Raw genomic sequence first — 17,350 nt, forward strand, 5'->3', positions numbered from 1 at the left:
AGTGCATTTTTAAAAAAAACACAATAATCCATTAGAGAACATGTATGTGTAAATGCTCATTAAAGTTGTAATGCTGATGTGATTTGTTTTCTATAAAGAGCATTGCATAACTGTCCATCAAAACGTCTATATCTCCTGTACTAGACATACTGTATATACACACACACATACTGTACACGCACACACACACACACACACACACACACACACACACACAAACACTCACACACACCCATACACGCACGCACACACACGCACTCACAGCAACAGTCTTAACCTTTGAATGCCTCTCACCTCACAGCACCCCCAAGATTCACACGAACCCCAGAAGACCAAACAGGAGTCCAGGGGGGAGTGGCATCCTTCGTGTGCCAGGCCACAGGGGATCCACAGCCTAAGATTGTCTGGAACAAGAAAGGCAAAAAAGTCAGCAACCAGAGGTTTGAGGTAAGATGACACAGATACTTATTACTGAAAAGTTTGCATCATGTTTATGATACTGCTGCTCATCCCAGAAAATATTGTATATTAAAATGTTGTGGCTAATAATATTAAGAAACAGTGAGCCAGGACATAACCTGAGTAAAACCACAATTTACACAAAGTAGATTGAATGCATAAATTAGTGAGCTCTAGCAGTACAGATTCATCACATTGGTCATAGCTAAGCTCCCTGTTTATGCTAGTTTTTATGCTAAACTAAGCTAACCATCTCTAGCATGACCATGGATGTATAAAGAGAGCTGGATACAATATAAGAGTTGAGGCCCCGTTCATTCTTATAAAAGTTGTTCAGAGGTGCCAAAAAAAAAACACACATTTCCCACCGTAAAGAAATTGCTGGGATGAAAACATACTGTACCCAGGGAGCATGCTCACTAGAGACTTCTGCCAGTTGAGGCAGCTAACTTCTGGTTTAGCCTTCCAGCTAACTTTAATGGGCATAAAATAATTGAATTACTTTTCTGGACTTTTCAAATGATTGGACTTCATGGATCAATTACTAATAATTAAACTGGTCATTTTGTGGGGTTTGTGACTCAAAAAAATGTACCCGCTGATTTACAGACATAGTAATTCCTGTATGCAGTTCTCTGTATCCATCCATGGTTTCCAGGCTTTAGCCTCATATTTATCAGACATTGTTCTTCTCATCTAACTCTCAGCAAGAAAGCAAATAAGTTAATTTCCCAAAATGTCAAACTATTGACATATAGCTTTCCAGTTGTGAGGTTTTTCTGCTTTTTGTTATCTTCCTTGATAGTAGTAAGAAAGTAAGTAGAGTGTTGGTGTGACAAAATATCTGAAGATGTCACCTTGAACTGGAAACTGTGAGAGCATTTTAACCATTTTCAACATTGCATGGAGATTAAACAATCGATCAGTTAACCAATGTGATGAACAGCAGATTAATTAATAATGTATTGTAAGCAATTGTTAGTTTTACTTTTAATTGACCTCTTTACTATTTTTTTGTATTTTTACAAGCCCTGTTATAAGTTACACCTTTGCTTTTCCTTTGATGACAAACTAAAGTGCTCACTATGAAAAGTGTATTATAGCATGTACACATTGAAAATTGGCATTGAAATCAATAATGAGCTTGTGTTTTCTTTTCATCATTATACAGACACGTAATAGTCAACTTTATTGTGGGAGTACATGAATACCATCTATTAACAGTGTGAATATTGTGCCAAAAGTGTACAGTTAGAGATTTGATCAGTTTACCTGCTTTTCCTCATTTGTACTCAAAAGGTTATACAACTGTGTGGAATGATATCTGCTCAGACTCTTTCATATGTCAGATGATGCCTTGGGCTACAGTATATGAGATTCTTATATGATCAGCCTTATTAGTTTCCCCGAGGCTCTAACCTTTGATTCATTTCTCCACCTCACAAGTCATCCCTAGATGGAGATGTTGAACCAGCCTCTCTCACACCCAGTCAGTGTGACCCTGAGCTCAGGGTGCTTTTCCACTTTAATAAGTCTAGTTTCCTCCCAGGTTTAAGTTCATCTAGGTGTCTTCCTGTTTGTGATTAAATCACTTGGGGAGATATTTTATTTTTAATCCACCCTATATAAGCTTAGACCACAGTCTGCTGTAAATTTCTCATTGGTTTCCTGTCCGTCAGGAGTTGTTGTGCAGGATTTCTTTTTATTGGATTTCAGTCAGCAGAAACCTTTTTAGAATTTAGCATCCTGATCTGTTACATGTATTAAACGCATGCATTTTAAATGTCTAATCAAGTCATTCTAAAAAAACAACAACAAAAAAACAACTATTACATATCCTAAATATAACAAGTATATGAGAGACTTCTCTGGGGTTTTTTTAAAAGTTTTTTTTCTAAAGTTACTTTTAATCAGTGCTTCATGAAATGATAATGTGATTGATCTTAGATTGTGGATCCAGGTATGCCTTGTGGCTAAAGATTAAACCTGACTATTGCTCTCATATTTCCTAAGCTCCCTGTCTGAAGTCCTGTCACACAAGCCTCCTTCAATAAATGAAAAACATTTTTGTCTCTTGACAATAACTGCAAACAACTGTGAAGGTAAAATTAAGACCAAACTGTGATTCCAGTGAGGGTCAAGTTCTTTGAACACGTCTCCTGCTACTGTATTTGTAGCACAGTGCAGTGATGTAAGGCTTGCTGAGTTAAGAGAAAGTTGTTTTAACTTTTTCTTCTCTCAAACAGGTAATAGAGTTTGACGATGGGTCCGGCTCGGTCCTGAGGATCCAGCCGCTGAGGACCCCCAGAGATGAGGCTATTTATGAATGTCACGCCTCCAACTCAGCAGGAGAGATTACTGCTTCCACCAGATTAAGTGTGCTACGAGGTCAGTATGAACACAAACACAAGCTTTCTGTTTCCACCTAGATGTCAGGCACAATTTTCAGTTTCATATGTTATCATTATTATTATTATAATATTTCAATATAAATAATAAACACACAAATAGCATGGCACAAATGTCCTATATGCTATTGCATCCCTGTGCTATAACATACTATATATGAAGGCATAACTGCAGTAATTAAGCATCCATAACTGAAATCATTTAACATCACATAATTACAGTATGGGCTCCTTAAAAAAATTTTGATTAAGTTTAAGACTTAAAGTTTCTAGGAAGCTTCTCCTTCATTTAAGATTGTCAGTTGGAATGTTAACACTAGCTGGAACCCATTAAAGGTATAATACACTCAAAATCTTTTTGAGTTATATGCTATATTTTTCTGGCAATGTTTTTCTTCTTCAAAAGTAGTTATGCATATGAAATTGGCAGCTTGGTGAATGTGTCTTCATAAGCTGATATACAGTATTTGCTGGTGTAAGCCTGCCTCCACTGCTGTAGATGGTTTTGTTTGTGTTAGAGTCCATTAATGCAGATAGTGATGTTAGTGTTAGTGGAGTCCATTAGGAGAACATTATGTACCGGTAGTTTGAAGCTCAAGAGTGTCTTAGTGAGTGAAGCTGCTCAAGTGTGGATAATCACATCGCTTGCCTTTACAGTCCATGCTTGTGGGGAAAGGACGTGCAGCCTATTGTTCTACCATCTCATCTCTCCCTCTCTCTCTCTCGCATCTCTCTGAGGGATAATACACATAATCTAAAGTTCTTCCTGTCTACTCTCCTCTCTTTCTGTCTCATCTGTCTGAGTTTTTGTCTTCCCAGGTTTATTCCCTTTTTGCATTTCTCTTGCACTCCCTGTCTTTTTTATACTCTTTCCTTGTTTTCTCTCTCAGTCTCTTATTCACTGTCTCTCTCTCCACATGCTCTTAGGTCCACTACACAGCAACCTCTAAATTATTCACATCAGACCACTCTTTGCATCTCCTGTGCTGTTCCGCTCCATCCACCCAGAATTTTCCCTGTCTCACATGGTTGTCTCCGTGAGTGAATGTGTGTGTGCGTGTGTGCATGTGGGTGTGCTCAGTTACGTGTGTACATCTGTATGTGCTCTCGCTTATGTGTCTCTGCATCTATTTTTGATTTTTCTGCCTCCCTTGATGGAAGCTTGTATCCGGTCTCCAATCTTTGCCTTTATCGAGAACATAAGCACTCATGCACAAACACATACATACACAAGCACACATCTATATATATACTGTATATGTATGTATGCACACAAACACACACACACACACACACACATATTCATTCTTGATCTAAGACAGTTGGTCTTTATGTAGTGATTAGCCCCTTTCTACTCCTCTGAGGAGTCATTGTGTTGTGGATGAATAAGAGGCCACCTGGGAGCAGCTAATAGCCCCTGATAGACTGTCAGTCCAAATGTCAGCTACAAAGTACACACAAAAATGCACACACATTCACACGGGCACACACACAAACACACGCACGCAGTCTTGTCAGTCATGTCTCCTTGTCTCCCCTGGCTCTGTGAAGACACAGCTCCAGTGACTGACTGACTGACTGACTGTCTGACAGGAGGAATCTGGTGATAAGGTCAGCCAGCTTAATTACTGAGGATTAGAGCCAGGCTAATTGAAATCTTGGCTTCCAGTAAATAGCTGTGATTGGCAAGGGCTGAAATAATAATGAACTTGAGAGCAATTATATTCTTTAGGATCCCATGTACAGTCAGAAACTGTGTAATTCATAGTTCACTGAAAGTTTAGCTTGTGTCCTTTTGAGCCTCTCTGAAAGAGTCTTGGACAAAATACTCTTGGCCTTGAAGATTATAAATTGTAAGTTGGAAAGATGAAGTTGTAAAACATATTTTCATTCTTAAATTTGTGGATAATTCCATTTTATTTCTGTAGTTCTAACGATCATTTCTTTTAATTATGATAACATTGTTCTTGCCAAAGTACCTGCAAACATTTGGGAACATGGTAACTGGGGGCTAAGCTGACTGCTTATGTTTCTAGCTTCATTGGACTTTATTGTAGCAGTGAGCTTGTAAAATAGCAAGCAGCTTAACCAGTTTAAGACCTTTCCCTGATTTTTTTTTTTTTTTTTGTAGAATGTCTTTTTAGTAATGTATTCCCAATTCACAATCGCAACTAACAATCGCAACACCACAAAAATAAGCCCTACGTTGTAATAAACCATCCTTAAATGATTCCTTATGATAGGGTTCCTACAGTATATATTTCTACTGCATATATCTTACTATGTTAAAATTGTACACAAAATCATAAACAGATGTAAAATCTGTCTACAACCACAATATTAGGTTACTCAAACTTTAATTAACACCTCTGTGACACCCAGCCCAGCTTACCAACCTTTATAACAGGCAGGTGTTCCAAAAGGCTTCTTCCCTTCTAGAGTACTAAGATCACTCCTTTCAGACAGTGTTTGAACTGTTTCCTTCAGGTCGTTGGTTAAGAGTGCCCATTATGAGGACTTGGAGATATAAGGTTTCCTTGATAGATGGTATTTTACTGTTGTCTGGAGGTTGGTAATTTGCACAGACTGTCCACTTGACTTCAGCACTTTGAACTTGATGCTGAGTGAGGTCCTTTAAATCACTCACCCCACTATCAGTGTTGTCTATCAGTGTTTTGTGTGTTTTCATATGATTTGAACTTTTTTGTATATCCTGACTGCAAACCAATTTCCCTGTAAGGGACAGTAAAGATACTTTGAACTTTGAACAGTCTTGACAAAAATGTAACCTCAAAGAATTATATGACATAGTAAAGCAGTCGCACAGGGCTGTTTTGTATTGGATTACAATATATTATACAGGTGTTGATTTTATTGTATCCACCTATGGTATTGTTGATCGTGAATGACAGAAGCAGGTTTGCTTGCAGGTGTACATATTACACTTGGGGTTTCTGATATATCAACCATAAGTTCCATGGTTGTAGGTCTCCCCGTTGCAGTCTTCCAGTTTTACAGATGACAAATCCAGGGAGTGCTGTGTGTGAATTTCATTTTGGATCCTCTATAAAGAGGACAGTGTTCGCACAGCAGTTCCCATGATTGTGAGACCAGGCCTTTCTATGAGCTGTGAAATTATCTGGATCTCTCACAGTGGAAACACTGAAGTGGGAGCACATCCAAATGAAACAGTGGGATATGTGTCAACAAGGGAGTGTAGGGTTACGCATCTGCTCTGACCTCAGGGGGTTCTTAACTGTTCGGCAGCACAGTCTCACACACATGCGCGCACACACACACACACTGGGAGCAGATTTGTCTCAAACACACTTTGGTGCTCCTTACACCTGTCCCCATAATGGGTGACGGAGGACTGGTTATGTGCATCTGTAAACACATGTGTATGTGCATCTGCACATCAGCCCTCAAACAGTTTCACTTATAGGACTTTACACCTTTAAAATAAAAAGGCTGGAGTTTCTTTTTGCATGTACAAGAGTTTGTGTGTGCATATCTGGGTGTGCAAGTTCCTTCATATCCACACATCCACATCTGCAACTCTTTTAATGTGCAGACGTGTGAGTGGTTGTAGAAGAAGAGGGGCAGAAAGAGATGCATGATCTCAGAGAGTAGCTTTCTAACAGTGCGTCCTCAATGTTCAGCGCAGTGTCCCACCCCAGGTAGATGAAATAGAATGCATTATTCCTGCCTACGAGGGGCTGGCTTTGAAGTAAGCGTTTGCATAATGAAAGCGGAGAGAATCGGGATTGTTATGCTGTATGGGTCCCTTGTGCTCTCTCTCCCTTTCTGTCTGTTTTTCTTTTAGTCTCTCTCTTGTTCTCTCTGTTTTCCTTTCTGTCACTTTGTCTCACTCTACTCTTTCCTATTTTATTTTATTCACTTCAGCTCTCTCTTTTTTTTTTTTGTACTTTTGCCCTTTTTCGCCACCCACCCACCCACACAGACATGCTCTTTCATGCAAACACCTTCTCATCTTGTTCTCTTGGTTTATTATGTCCATGTTTCCATTTGTCGGCATTGTGATTGATTGAAACCGGAGCTGTTAAAAGGCCACACACACGCACTCTCAAAGCTAGTGTCTCACGACCCGTTGGCTACGGTTCGATGGGCTGGTACCAGAATTAGCATCTCCTTGGCGAGGTTCAGCGCTAGGATTTCCCGTTAATGAGGCTCTGTGTGGTTGAGAGGGATAAAGTCACAAGGGATTCTGGGTAAAATTTTATAAAAAAGGAGGGTAGAGGGGGGCAAAAATGAAAATTGAATGCCTTCTAGATCAAATGCAGCACAAACAGATGCAGGAAGACTTAACTGTTTTTTCTCACCATGCTTGTCTTGATCCACTTCATCATGTGTGACTCATGAAACGGTTTACCTCACGCTTTTCAAAGTGCAGCCTTGAACAAAGTTAAGAGTTTGTTTCAAAAAGTGCTTTTCTCTGTACCTTTTTGATTCAGACGGAGAATACAGTATCTTTTCAGTTTGGCTGAGTTCAGGCGTCTTTGATCCGCTACCTCCTCGAAGCATTGTCCCCTCCCCTCTCTTAAATCTCCCACTCCAGTTGAATGAAATTGGCCCACTGCCTTTGATTTCCTCTATCGCAGCGGAATGACTCTTCATGTTTGATTTAATTGCCTGAGATGTCTATGAATTCACATTTGAATTGCCATCCCAAAAGGGTGCGAGTCCCAGTGGGTTTGTCTTTATTGGACTCGCTTATTTGATTCATGCAGTGGGTGAGTTTCCAAGAGAGGGATGTGTGCAATAGACGGAGGTTGACAAAAAAAAAAAGCTGCTACGCTACCATTTCCCAGCAGAATAGAAAGTGTGTGATTTTTCAGTTGATTCTCATTTGGAAAGCGGTTGCCTAAAGCTTCAGCAAAGTAGTTTGTCAGTTGGAATGAAATGTTACTTATTCTATTTGACCTTACTATTGGATTCTTCAAAAGTCTTGCCTTAGGGCTCAAGGTTTATGTGAACCATGTTTTGACTCTAAATTGAATCTAAATTTGACTCTTGATTTTTTTTTCTTTAGAATCTTTTCACAATGGACAAATGAGTCGTTCCAAACCTGCTTGATGTCTGTTCAGTGCTTTGCCTGTGTCTCTTTATACGCATAATGAAATTATCTCTTTCACTGAGCGCACACTGTCCGTTTTAGGTTTCACTTCAAACACACAACTCAAAGACAAAATCGAAATAAATGAATTGGTTTGACATTTTGGGTAATTTGCTTTGTTTCTCACACTTGATGAGAGCTAGATGAGAGGAGTCTCCTGCATAAAAACTGGAAACATTTGGTGATAACCAGCCAGGCTATATAGTGTATTACATCCCAGGGGAAAAAATCCAAAAAGGCAGCAAAATCATCAGACCTAGCAGGGAAAACCATGGAGCAGGAAAGTTAAATGAATTAATGCGAGGTATAATGAATTACCTTCTGGTGAAACTGAGGGAAAGTGACTGGTATACAGTATATGTGGGGGAGCTTACTGAGAAACTCAGAACAAGTATGCTGGTAGATGTGGGTATCAGGTGATGTCAAAGTTGGGAATCACTGATGGTGGAAATAACTTTGAAAGGCTTTGAAACGACATGAAGAGTGACTGGCAATCTGAAGCTGAATATTGTAATATTCCCATCAGGATGTTATCTAGCTTTATCCTGTATCGAAGCCAATTCTTTCTAATCCTAATACATGTGGACGTCCTGTTGGCTTATACAAAGAAGTGAAACACGGTGCAACCAAGTTAAAGATGTGAGTAATATCTGTCTCTGTTTGTATTTAATCTTCACAGAGGACCAGCTGCCCTCTGGGTTCCCCACCATAGATATGGGTCCCCAGCTGAAAGTGGTGGAGCGTTCTCGGACTGCCACCATGCTTTGTGCTGCTAGCGGCAACCCTGACCCGGAAATTACCTGGTTCAAGGATTTCCTGCCAGTCAACACATCCAATAACAATGGACGAATCAAGCAGCTCCGCTCAGGTAACCAATAAGTTTATCCTTCAATTCTTCCCTTTCACCCTCAACCCCCGGCTTTTATTTCCACCCCTAAGATTTTCCCTCCTACTTTGCTTTTATCCTTCTTTCAATATCCACTCCCTCTTATCCCCTCTCTCTGTCCTTTCCCCTCCAACCCATTTTTTATATTTCTTTTCCTACAAAGCTTCTGTTATTCTTGCCCTCGTTCACCCCTTCCTTATTTCTGTTCCACACCCCTCCTGCCGTGGTTCCTGGCTGTGTTTTAAATGCCCCTCTCTGCTGCTGCTGCTGTGGTATGAGTTGACTGTGAATGGTTGCCAACCCTTCTAAACTCTTCAAGGCCTTTAAAAGTGAACTCAGCGCCTCCCAACTTTCTCCGCCTTTCTCCAAAAACTCTCTGAGGTCTTCCCGTGCAAATCACCATTATGAATTGGTTTAATTTTTCACTCAATCAAAAAAAAAAAACATCAAATATTTGTAAAAACACGCATCAGTGCGCTACCTGTCTATTCATATCTCAACAATTTTTTTCGGCTAGCATAATTTGAAGGGTAAACCAGGTGATGGTGGCGTGCACTGAGGGAATGGCCTCCCTAAGATAGCTCACTGCTGTGACTAAACAATCAAATAACCTTTTGTTTTTCCTCATGCGTGAAATTGACTCACGGATATTGTATTCACATTATTTGAGGGAATACATTGACAGAATTTGTCTAATTCAAAGACAAATTACTTACAGAAACAGAGAGTAAATTCTGCTCTACTCAATCCATCTCAATCTTTTTTTTTCTTTTTCTTTTTTGATAGCCACAGTAGTGTAACTTGTCGTAGCTATTCCTCTCCTTCTCTCAGTCCCCCTCCTTCTTCTGGGAACCAACTCTGGAACCCAAACCCCTTTTCTTGTGATTGGACACCTAACTCTCTGGCTTCTTTATGGATAACAACCTGTTTGCTTCAGTCCCACTTATTTTGTATTTTGTTTAATTATCTGGCTCAACCCTCAGCACCCTGCTCAGATTTCGTCTTTGATCTTTATTTCACAAAAAGAAATATTAAAAAGGATTTATAAATGCTTAAAATGTAAGACATTTGGTATGTTAGTCTTTAATTTCAATGTGATGAATAAAAAGTAGTTGACTTTTATGATACTTTTAAGCACAAAATTCTGTTTATTATCCTTGACACTCTTTTTTTTTTGGAGTTCCAGTGCTTTTCAAGGTGTATCTACAACTCCTCTGTGTAACCAATGGTCCGATTATAATGCCATGTCTATGCTGTTTCTTTTCTCTTTGTATCTTTTTAACCACAGAGTCCTTTGGTAAGTGCTTCTGTTCCGAGGCCCACACCCTCACTGTCCACTCTTCTATATACTGCATTCACTAATGTTGCTACTGTTGCTGCTGCTGCTGCTCACCTTTACAATGTTGAGGTGTTATTAAAATGCATGGCACGCATTTTACTAACAGCCACACTGGTAACACACAGATAAAGTATACCAAAGACACACACACACAGAGTTAAAAATAAGCCATTTGACGACAAGCCTGCAGGCACCCATACATTGTCTTGGTGAAAGTAATAACACAAAGTAATGTACAGTACACTCACGGACACGCATACACACATACAAACACTCACGTATCTCTGTCACCCTAGATGTAGCTGGCCTCACCCTCACCTGTGCACCTGTAGCCTCTCCACACCCAAATAATTATAATAACTTTCTCCTCACACTCACCTATTTAATTTTCCACTCCTTCACTTATTCAATTACTCTTCCCCTCAGTCATTCACTCACCCACTTACTCTCTTCTTTGCTCTGCTGTATAGAGTTACTGGTCAATAAGCTGTCAACTCTAGATGGCTGTTAGCTAGGCCTCTAATGGAGCCACTGTAAAGAAATCAATGGCTACAATGCTTCAGGCTTCTAGACACTGACTGTACAGTACAGTGTAGTATGTACAGTGTGTCGTAACCTGGTAAGAAGTGGATAAGCCGTGGTAACTTATAGTTCAGTATCAAAAGAAAAGATCCACCCTTCAACACTCACTGTTATATTAATATTTTGGGAACTTCTCAGTGAAGTATTGGCATTTCTATTTGACCTTCACTTTAGTCAGATTTCCTTCATTTCCCAGATGGCTGTTCAACCACTACTTGAGAATATGCCTCGGAGATATATATACACACCTAATGTGTGATCTAGCTAAAACATTTTCCCTTTCATACTTATACCTTGATCAATATCAAATTAATTAGCACCTATTTCGATGATTGAATAATTACTTAAATATTTGTTCAAACAAAAATTCTGAATATTCTGTTTCCAGCTTCTTCAGTGTGTTTTTTTCTCTCATCTTAAGCCCACTGTGACAGCCCATGTTCTTACAAATATCATAGGCCTGATGGTTAATTAAGAAAATCATCTGGAGATTAATTAATAATGAAAATCATTCTACACCTCGTACAGAAAACATAACAGTTCTCTTGACTCCGTTCTGGTCTGTGGAGGCTGCTATTAGTAGATTGCTTGGTGTCTCTTTCCTCTTCTATGATGGATATCTTAACAGTATGACTGTTTCTTTGATTCTGGGAGACACTAACATGACATTTACTACAGATGTTTGAGATTGTTGAAAAAAGTAAGATTAAGAAAAAAGTACAACCGGAAAAAAAAAAGAAAGAAGGATAATGCCAGTTTTGTATTGGAGTATTGGAGGGTTGATTTTTCCTTTAGGAACAGCTGTTTGCAATCCATTTACACACTATACTACTCACAGGATTAGACCTGGTTTTGATCCACATGGGGGACAAGTGCAGGTTAAGACTCAGAGCATCAAGTATACTTAGAGTTCCTAATGAATGCAGTGCAGACACTAGGCTCCTCCTACAGCCACATCTGCCCCTGTTGCAAGTCAATGAAGTCAAATCAATTACCCAACTCCTTATAGCTCTTTCACTGTCTGTCACTCTATCTATCTAGTATCTGTCTTTCTCTTCTCAGGCTTTTTTTATTCTGTCTTTTTCTTTTCTTGCCTCTTTTCCTCTTACTCTCTAATGATTTATATTTTGAGTCCTTCTCTCTAATTTGATTCTTCCACTTTACAAGTTACTCCCCCAGTTCCCCTCTTTCAGTATCCCTCCCTGCCTTATCCCCTTACCCCTTCTGTTGTATACTAACTTTTCTTCTTCTTCTCCTTCTCTAATCTCGTGCATTCATTGCCCACTCAGGTGGCACGCCCATACGAGGTAAGACTGCTGGGAGGACCAACATGACACAGTGTGCTGTTTCTATTCCAGCCCCTGGTTCCTACTTGCCTCGCAGATCTGAAAAACAGCTCTGGATGGGTTAATCAATATAGGTTTAGTCCAATACTCGAGACTCATGCCATATTGATAATACTCATCAGCTGTTTCATATCTGCAGTAGGTGCAAGAGGAGGGGGATTGGAATTGAGCAAGCAATTCATTATACTACGACTTTTAATCACCTCCCCTCTTCTCGTCTTTCATCCTCTCCGCATCCACTCATTTTTCCATCTCAGCCTCAACATTCAGTCTATAATACAGAAATCCATCGCCTTGCTCCTCACCATATTGTGATCTCTCTTTTGTATCCATCAGTTTAACATCATTTAGGTTATATACATCGACTTTATTTTCAGTCTAAAGCATGATGTGTTTAAAGCTTTGGTTTGTTTCTTTCTAGCTTAGTTTGAGGTGACAAAGCATAATATCACTTTTACCTCTGTTTGTTTGCTTCTTTAATTTTTTTGTGACCTGATTTTCTTTCTTTTTTTTTTCTTTTTTCTGTCTTTTTTTGGGTCTTGACCTGAGGTTGACCCTGCCTCTCCTTCTACCTTGTCTATATTTGCCCAATCAAACGTCCCAGTTTTGTTTTCCCTCCCAGCTGTTATTCGCTCAGCCTGAAAAGTCCAGATGGCGAAGACTGAGACACACTTGCAGACATTAGTGTGCTCACACACAAACGTGCACATGCACACATGCACATTTCCTCATGACTTTTTCACCATTACTTTCTCTTTTCTCTCTCATTACTGATAAAAAGCCCCAAACAACCACTTTTTTGATAAAGTTTTTATGGGCGCTTTTTTGCCTTACCACACCATCTTTAAAGAACCTCTGGTTGACTTTTTTGACAGTTTTTCTGCTTTCAGGAAGCGAGAAAGCATCGGTCCCTTCCCAAGGCTTTGCGTATGTCGTTCTTTTTTTTTTTATCTGTTGGCCTTGATGGAGGTCAGTTGATGTTTTTACCTCCTTATTGGGTGTGTTTTTTTTAATGACATCACACTCCTGATCCCAATGGTGGATCCGAAAAGGTTGATGATATCTTATTGCCGTGGCGACAACTTTGTCACACTTTATCCTTGAAAAGTGAAACATGATTTGCTCCCTAATATAACTGCATCTCAATTTACAGCAAAGAGTTTTCAAAATACTGGATTTGTGACTGGATTTCTCAACATTTTGGCTGCTTGGTTTATTTGTTTCTGCCTTTGCATGAAGAACATTATTCGTTTTTGTAGACGTTTTATTTGTTTGTTTTTTGTTGTTTTCCTTCCATTTCTAAATCAGGAAGCCAGCCCTTGTTTAGGGCAGATTTTTGCTGAGACCGTTAGAAACTTGTTAATGTCTCCCAATAGATTTGGCTCCTTTGTTTTTAGAAATTCAGAGTTTAGCTTTTGAAACTTCTGAAAAAGCCCTCAGACTCATTTACCCTTTATGCAGCTCTTACCATTTCTATGTTAATAAAGTATGCATTATGTCCAATTATCTGACCTTTTTTTTTTTGATCACTCTCTCTTCTATCTTTCTGTGTGACTCTCTCTCTCTTCCTCTTCCTCCTCCTCTCTCTTTTTTCTACTCCTCTCCATCCCTCCATCCATCCAGGTGCACTCCAGATAGAGATGAGTGAAGAGTCAGACCAGGGGAAGTATGAGTGTGTTGCCACCAACAGTGATGGGACACGCTACTCCACCCCAGCTAACCTGTATGTCAGAGGTAAGTGGGGGATAAAAACCAGCCCGTGCTGTGAGAGCCAGCATCCAATTAGAGCACTTAGATTTAAAGGTATACTATACAGGAATTGTTGGTTGGTGTTTGTGCCCTCCTCCCTGGAGAGAAAGAAGCCATAAACCACAGTAATAAAACGTTATTTTCTGATTGTTTCACAGCAGTTACATTCTAAACCACAAATAAACACACCCACTCTCTGCTCAGCATGTGAGTATGTCAGTCCAACAGTCACACTGACAGCAGAGTGGCGAAACACAGCAGAGGACAGAGACGGAGAAGCAGGGAAATACTGAATCAAATAAAAACACAGCAATGTAGCCTAGTCGCTACACTACGTGTCCCGACCTGACACCCTTCACAGTGTTATTGGCTGGGGGCTACAAACCATCTGTCCAAAGGTTGCAGCCCAGAAGCCTCCCGAAGACAGCAAAATAATAAGAAAATACAGGCAGAGGGCAGAGTTCCTGCAGATAAATACATCGCCACACACTTGTAGTAGGTCATAAATACTGATTGAGAGGGATTACTTTGATATGAGTCAATACATTATTTTTAGGTAAAATCCTGCATAGTATACCTTTAAGGATCCCATTGATAATGATGTGCAGATTGGGACATCTATTCCAAGAAGATATTCATATGTTTTTTACATCTTCTGTTGGGAATGGTTTATCATATTAATGTGATACCATGCTATTAAACCTGCCGTGTTATATTATTCTTTGTCGTAGAGCCGTAAAACATGGTGGTTCTAAAAAATGAGAGCTTCTTCACATCAGTTAAGGCGGCGCTGAATGTTTCACTCAGGCTATTAATCTCTCTGCCCTCACTTCTTAGCCTTTAGACCCTAGAGAAAAACCAAATCATTGTCTGGTTAAGACTTGTGTTTCTCCCCAAATCTGACAGGCATCTCACCTCCTCAGGCACTGTCTCTCACTCCACTCCTTCAACACTCACATGCACACACACACACACACACATGCACACACACACATATACATACACACCAAATGTTTAAATCTTGGAGACATTTTTATTCCCAGGGCCTTTTGCTCTGTTGTCTGCCCACCCCCCTCTCCCCCTTCTCTTCTCCCCAAAAAAGGCTTTAAACAGCATAGCATGCTTTTCTGACTCCAACAAGGCCCCAGGGGATACGTAACAGTCACACACACACACACACACACTAGTGGATGCCCACATATAAACACACTTCCATGTCATACACTAAAAAAATATATTTATATTTATATATATATAAAAACACATGTGCACATACACACACACATGAACACACGAACAGCACAGAGTCAGTGATGTGCGTCTAACAGTGCTTGCAGGGCCAGTAAAATCTTGCTGTGCTGCTCAGTGAGTGTTTGACAGGCAGTCTATAGAGACAGCCAGCAGTGGAGCTCGCCTTGAACAGGAAGGCTTTCACCAATACGCTGGCCATCTATGGCTTCTGTTTTTTTCTCTCTTCATTTCTTTCTCTTTCTTCCTTTTTCTCTAAGCTTTCCTCTCTGTTTGTTGCCACCTTGCCATGCTCCTTTGTCTAACTTGTTTTCTCTCTCCCTGTCTCTTGTCTCTTCTCTTCTCTGATATTTTCCATTTTCCTCTCTTTTTTTCTCCTCCTCCTCCTGCCGTGCTCTGTCCCACCTCCCTCTGCAGAGCTGCGAGAAGGTTGGTACAGTAACAACTGTGTGGCTCTTTTGAGTCTCTACCAAGTATTTCATTTCTTCCATTAAACTGCCATTTGTGTTTGTGTGTCTCTGCTGTTTTATGTGCTGTACTGAAGGTTTAAACCTGCCTGTACAGTTTACTCCTTTGAGATATACTGTACCCTGCGTTCTTTTTTATCTTTTTTTTCCCTTGTGAGTGCATGTGTGTTTGCTGTGTGTGTGTGTGTGTGTGTGTGAGTATCTTTTGTGTTTCAGTTCATAAAATATTTAATATAGCACACCTATAAACACCATGAATAAAACATTTTGATATCACATGCGCCCTAGTGGTGATGTACCAGACTGTCTAAATGCTTGCAGTCTTCTCTGTATGCCATAAAACTTCATATGAGAGCACAAGACACACAAAAAAAATCATCCTACCTACAGTGTATATTCCCTGATTGTTGTCTACAGTACTGCACTTTACGAAACAACACAGTCATGAATTTCTAATCGTCTCTCTTCTCTTACCTTCCTGCTTTTATTGCTATCTGGTGCAGTACGTCGTGTCCCCCCTCGCTTCTCCATACCCCCAGCAGACAGCGAGATCATGCCAGGGGGGAACGTCAACATCACCTGTGTGGCTGTGGGCTCCCCCATGCCGTATGTGAAGTGGATGCTGGGAGCTGAAGACCTGACCCCCGAGGATGACATGCCCATTGGCCGTAATGTCCTCGAACTGACTGATGTGCGCCAGTCCAACAATTACACTTGCGTTGCCATGTCAACGCTTGGCGTGATTGAGGCAGTGGCACAGATCATTGTGAAAGGTTGGTCCATCTGCATGCACATAAGGAGGCATATTGGTGAGCAGAGGAGCGCATGTGTGTAAGAGTGGAAGCAGAGGTTTGACCTTGCCTCAAGTAATACTTTTGACTTTATTCAAAGTGGCTCTTCTTTGTGAATGGGCACTTAATGTGTGACACGCTTAAAAATGTCCATGACAAAAGAGAAAAAGAAAATACAGGAATACTTGTAAGTTATTTTATGACTTAGGACAAGAATGTCCACTATATGGAATCAAATAATTACAGCACTTAAATAAAATCATCAGATTAAGAGCAAAAAATAAAGAATATTGTGGTTGTTAAAATATATATATATATATATATATATATAAGTAATTGATTATAAGCAAGTTTCCATTCAGTTCAAATGTGTTTGTATACAGTACATAGTTTTTAATTAGGATTAAGTGTAGGGCTCGTTGAAACTATCTTTGATGTGACTAATATATTAATGTTATTGGACTGACTGGATTTGTTTTGTCCAGTGGCTGAAAGAATTTAGTTCATAATTTTTGAGATTATGCGAATGGTGTCAGTGTAGGATATTAAGATGGTCTCATTATTTAAATTATGAGTGTAGTGATGGTATGAATTTGAGTCTATTGGATTGTTTTATTTCATTTATTTATTTATTTTTTATTATTTTTACTTCAGCTCTTCCAAAGGCTCCTGGCACCCCTGTGGTGACGGAGAGAACTGCAACAAGCATTACTCTCACCTGGGATTCTGGCAACCCTGAACCTGTCTCCTACTATATCATACAGGTTAGCAACAGACACACAAGCACACATTTTGTACTAACCCAAGCATGTGCGCACTTGTTTCTGAGATATAGACTGTAAGATGGCTAAAGTACTGGATTTTTATATAAACATAAAATCTTATGAACAGCCTTAATCAGTAAGTAGGGCTGCAAAAGGAAAGAGCTTCCTATCTCT

The 17,350-nt window shown here is 39.8% G+C and overlaps 1 protein-coding gene across 4 annotated transcripts in view; it reads left to right on the plus strand.

The window, feature by feature from the left end:
- Window positions 1–2,818: 2,818 nt before the first annotated feature.
- ptprdb (protein tyrosine phosphatase receptor type Db) overlaps window positions 2,819–17,350 on the plus strand; it is a 43,776-nt gene continuing 29,244 nt past the window's right edge. Inside the window, exons 1-8 of one of the 4 annotated variants that reach the window (XM_053328353.1) lie at window positions 2,819–2,847; window positions 8,684–8,872; window positions 10,179–10,187; window positions 12,101–12,118; window positions 13,781–13,891; window positions 15,572–15,583; window positions 16,125–16,394; window positions 17,067–17,176. In XM_053328353.1, the coding sequence (XP_053184328.1) occupies window positions 8,719–8,872; window positions 10,179–10,187; window positions 12,101–12,118; window positions 13,781–13,891; window positions 15,572–15,583; window positions 16,125–16,394; window positions 17,067–17,176 (684 nt within the window). In that variant the 5' untranslated portion in view covers window positions 2,819–2,847; window positions 8,684–8,718. Of the gene's footprint in view, window positions 2,848–8,683; window positions 8,873–10,178; window positions 10,188–12,100; window positions 12,119–13,055; window positions 13,065–13,780; window positions 13,892–15,571; window positions 15,584–16,124; window positions 16,395–17,066; window positions 17,177–17,350 lie in introns of all 4 variants that reach the window. The other 3 variants (XM_053328362.1, XM_053328370.1, XM_053328345.1) reach the window with 3 other exon arrangements.

Source organism: Scomber japonicus, chromosome 2, assembly GCF_027409825.1.
Source record: "Scomber japonicus isolate fScoJap1 chromosome 2, fScoJap1.pri, whole genome shotgun sequence".
Taxonomy (NCBI): domain Eukaryota; kingdom Metazoa; phylum Chordata; class Actinopteri; order Scombriformes; family Scombridae; genus Scomber; species Scomber japonicus.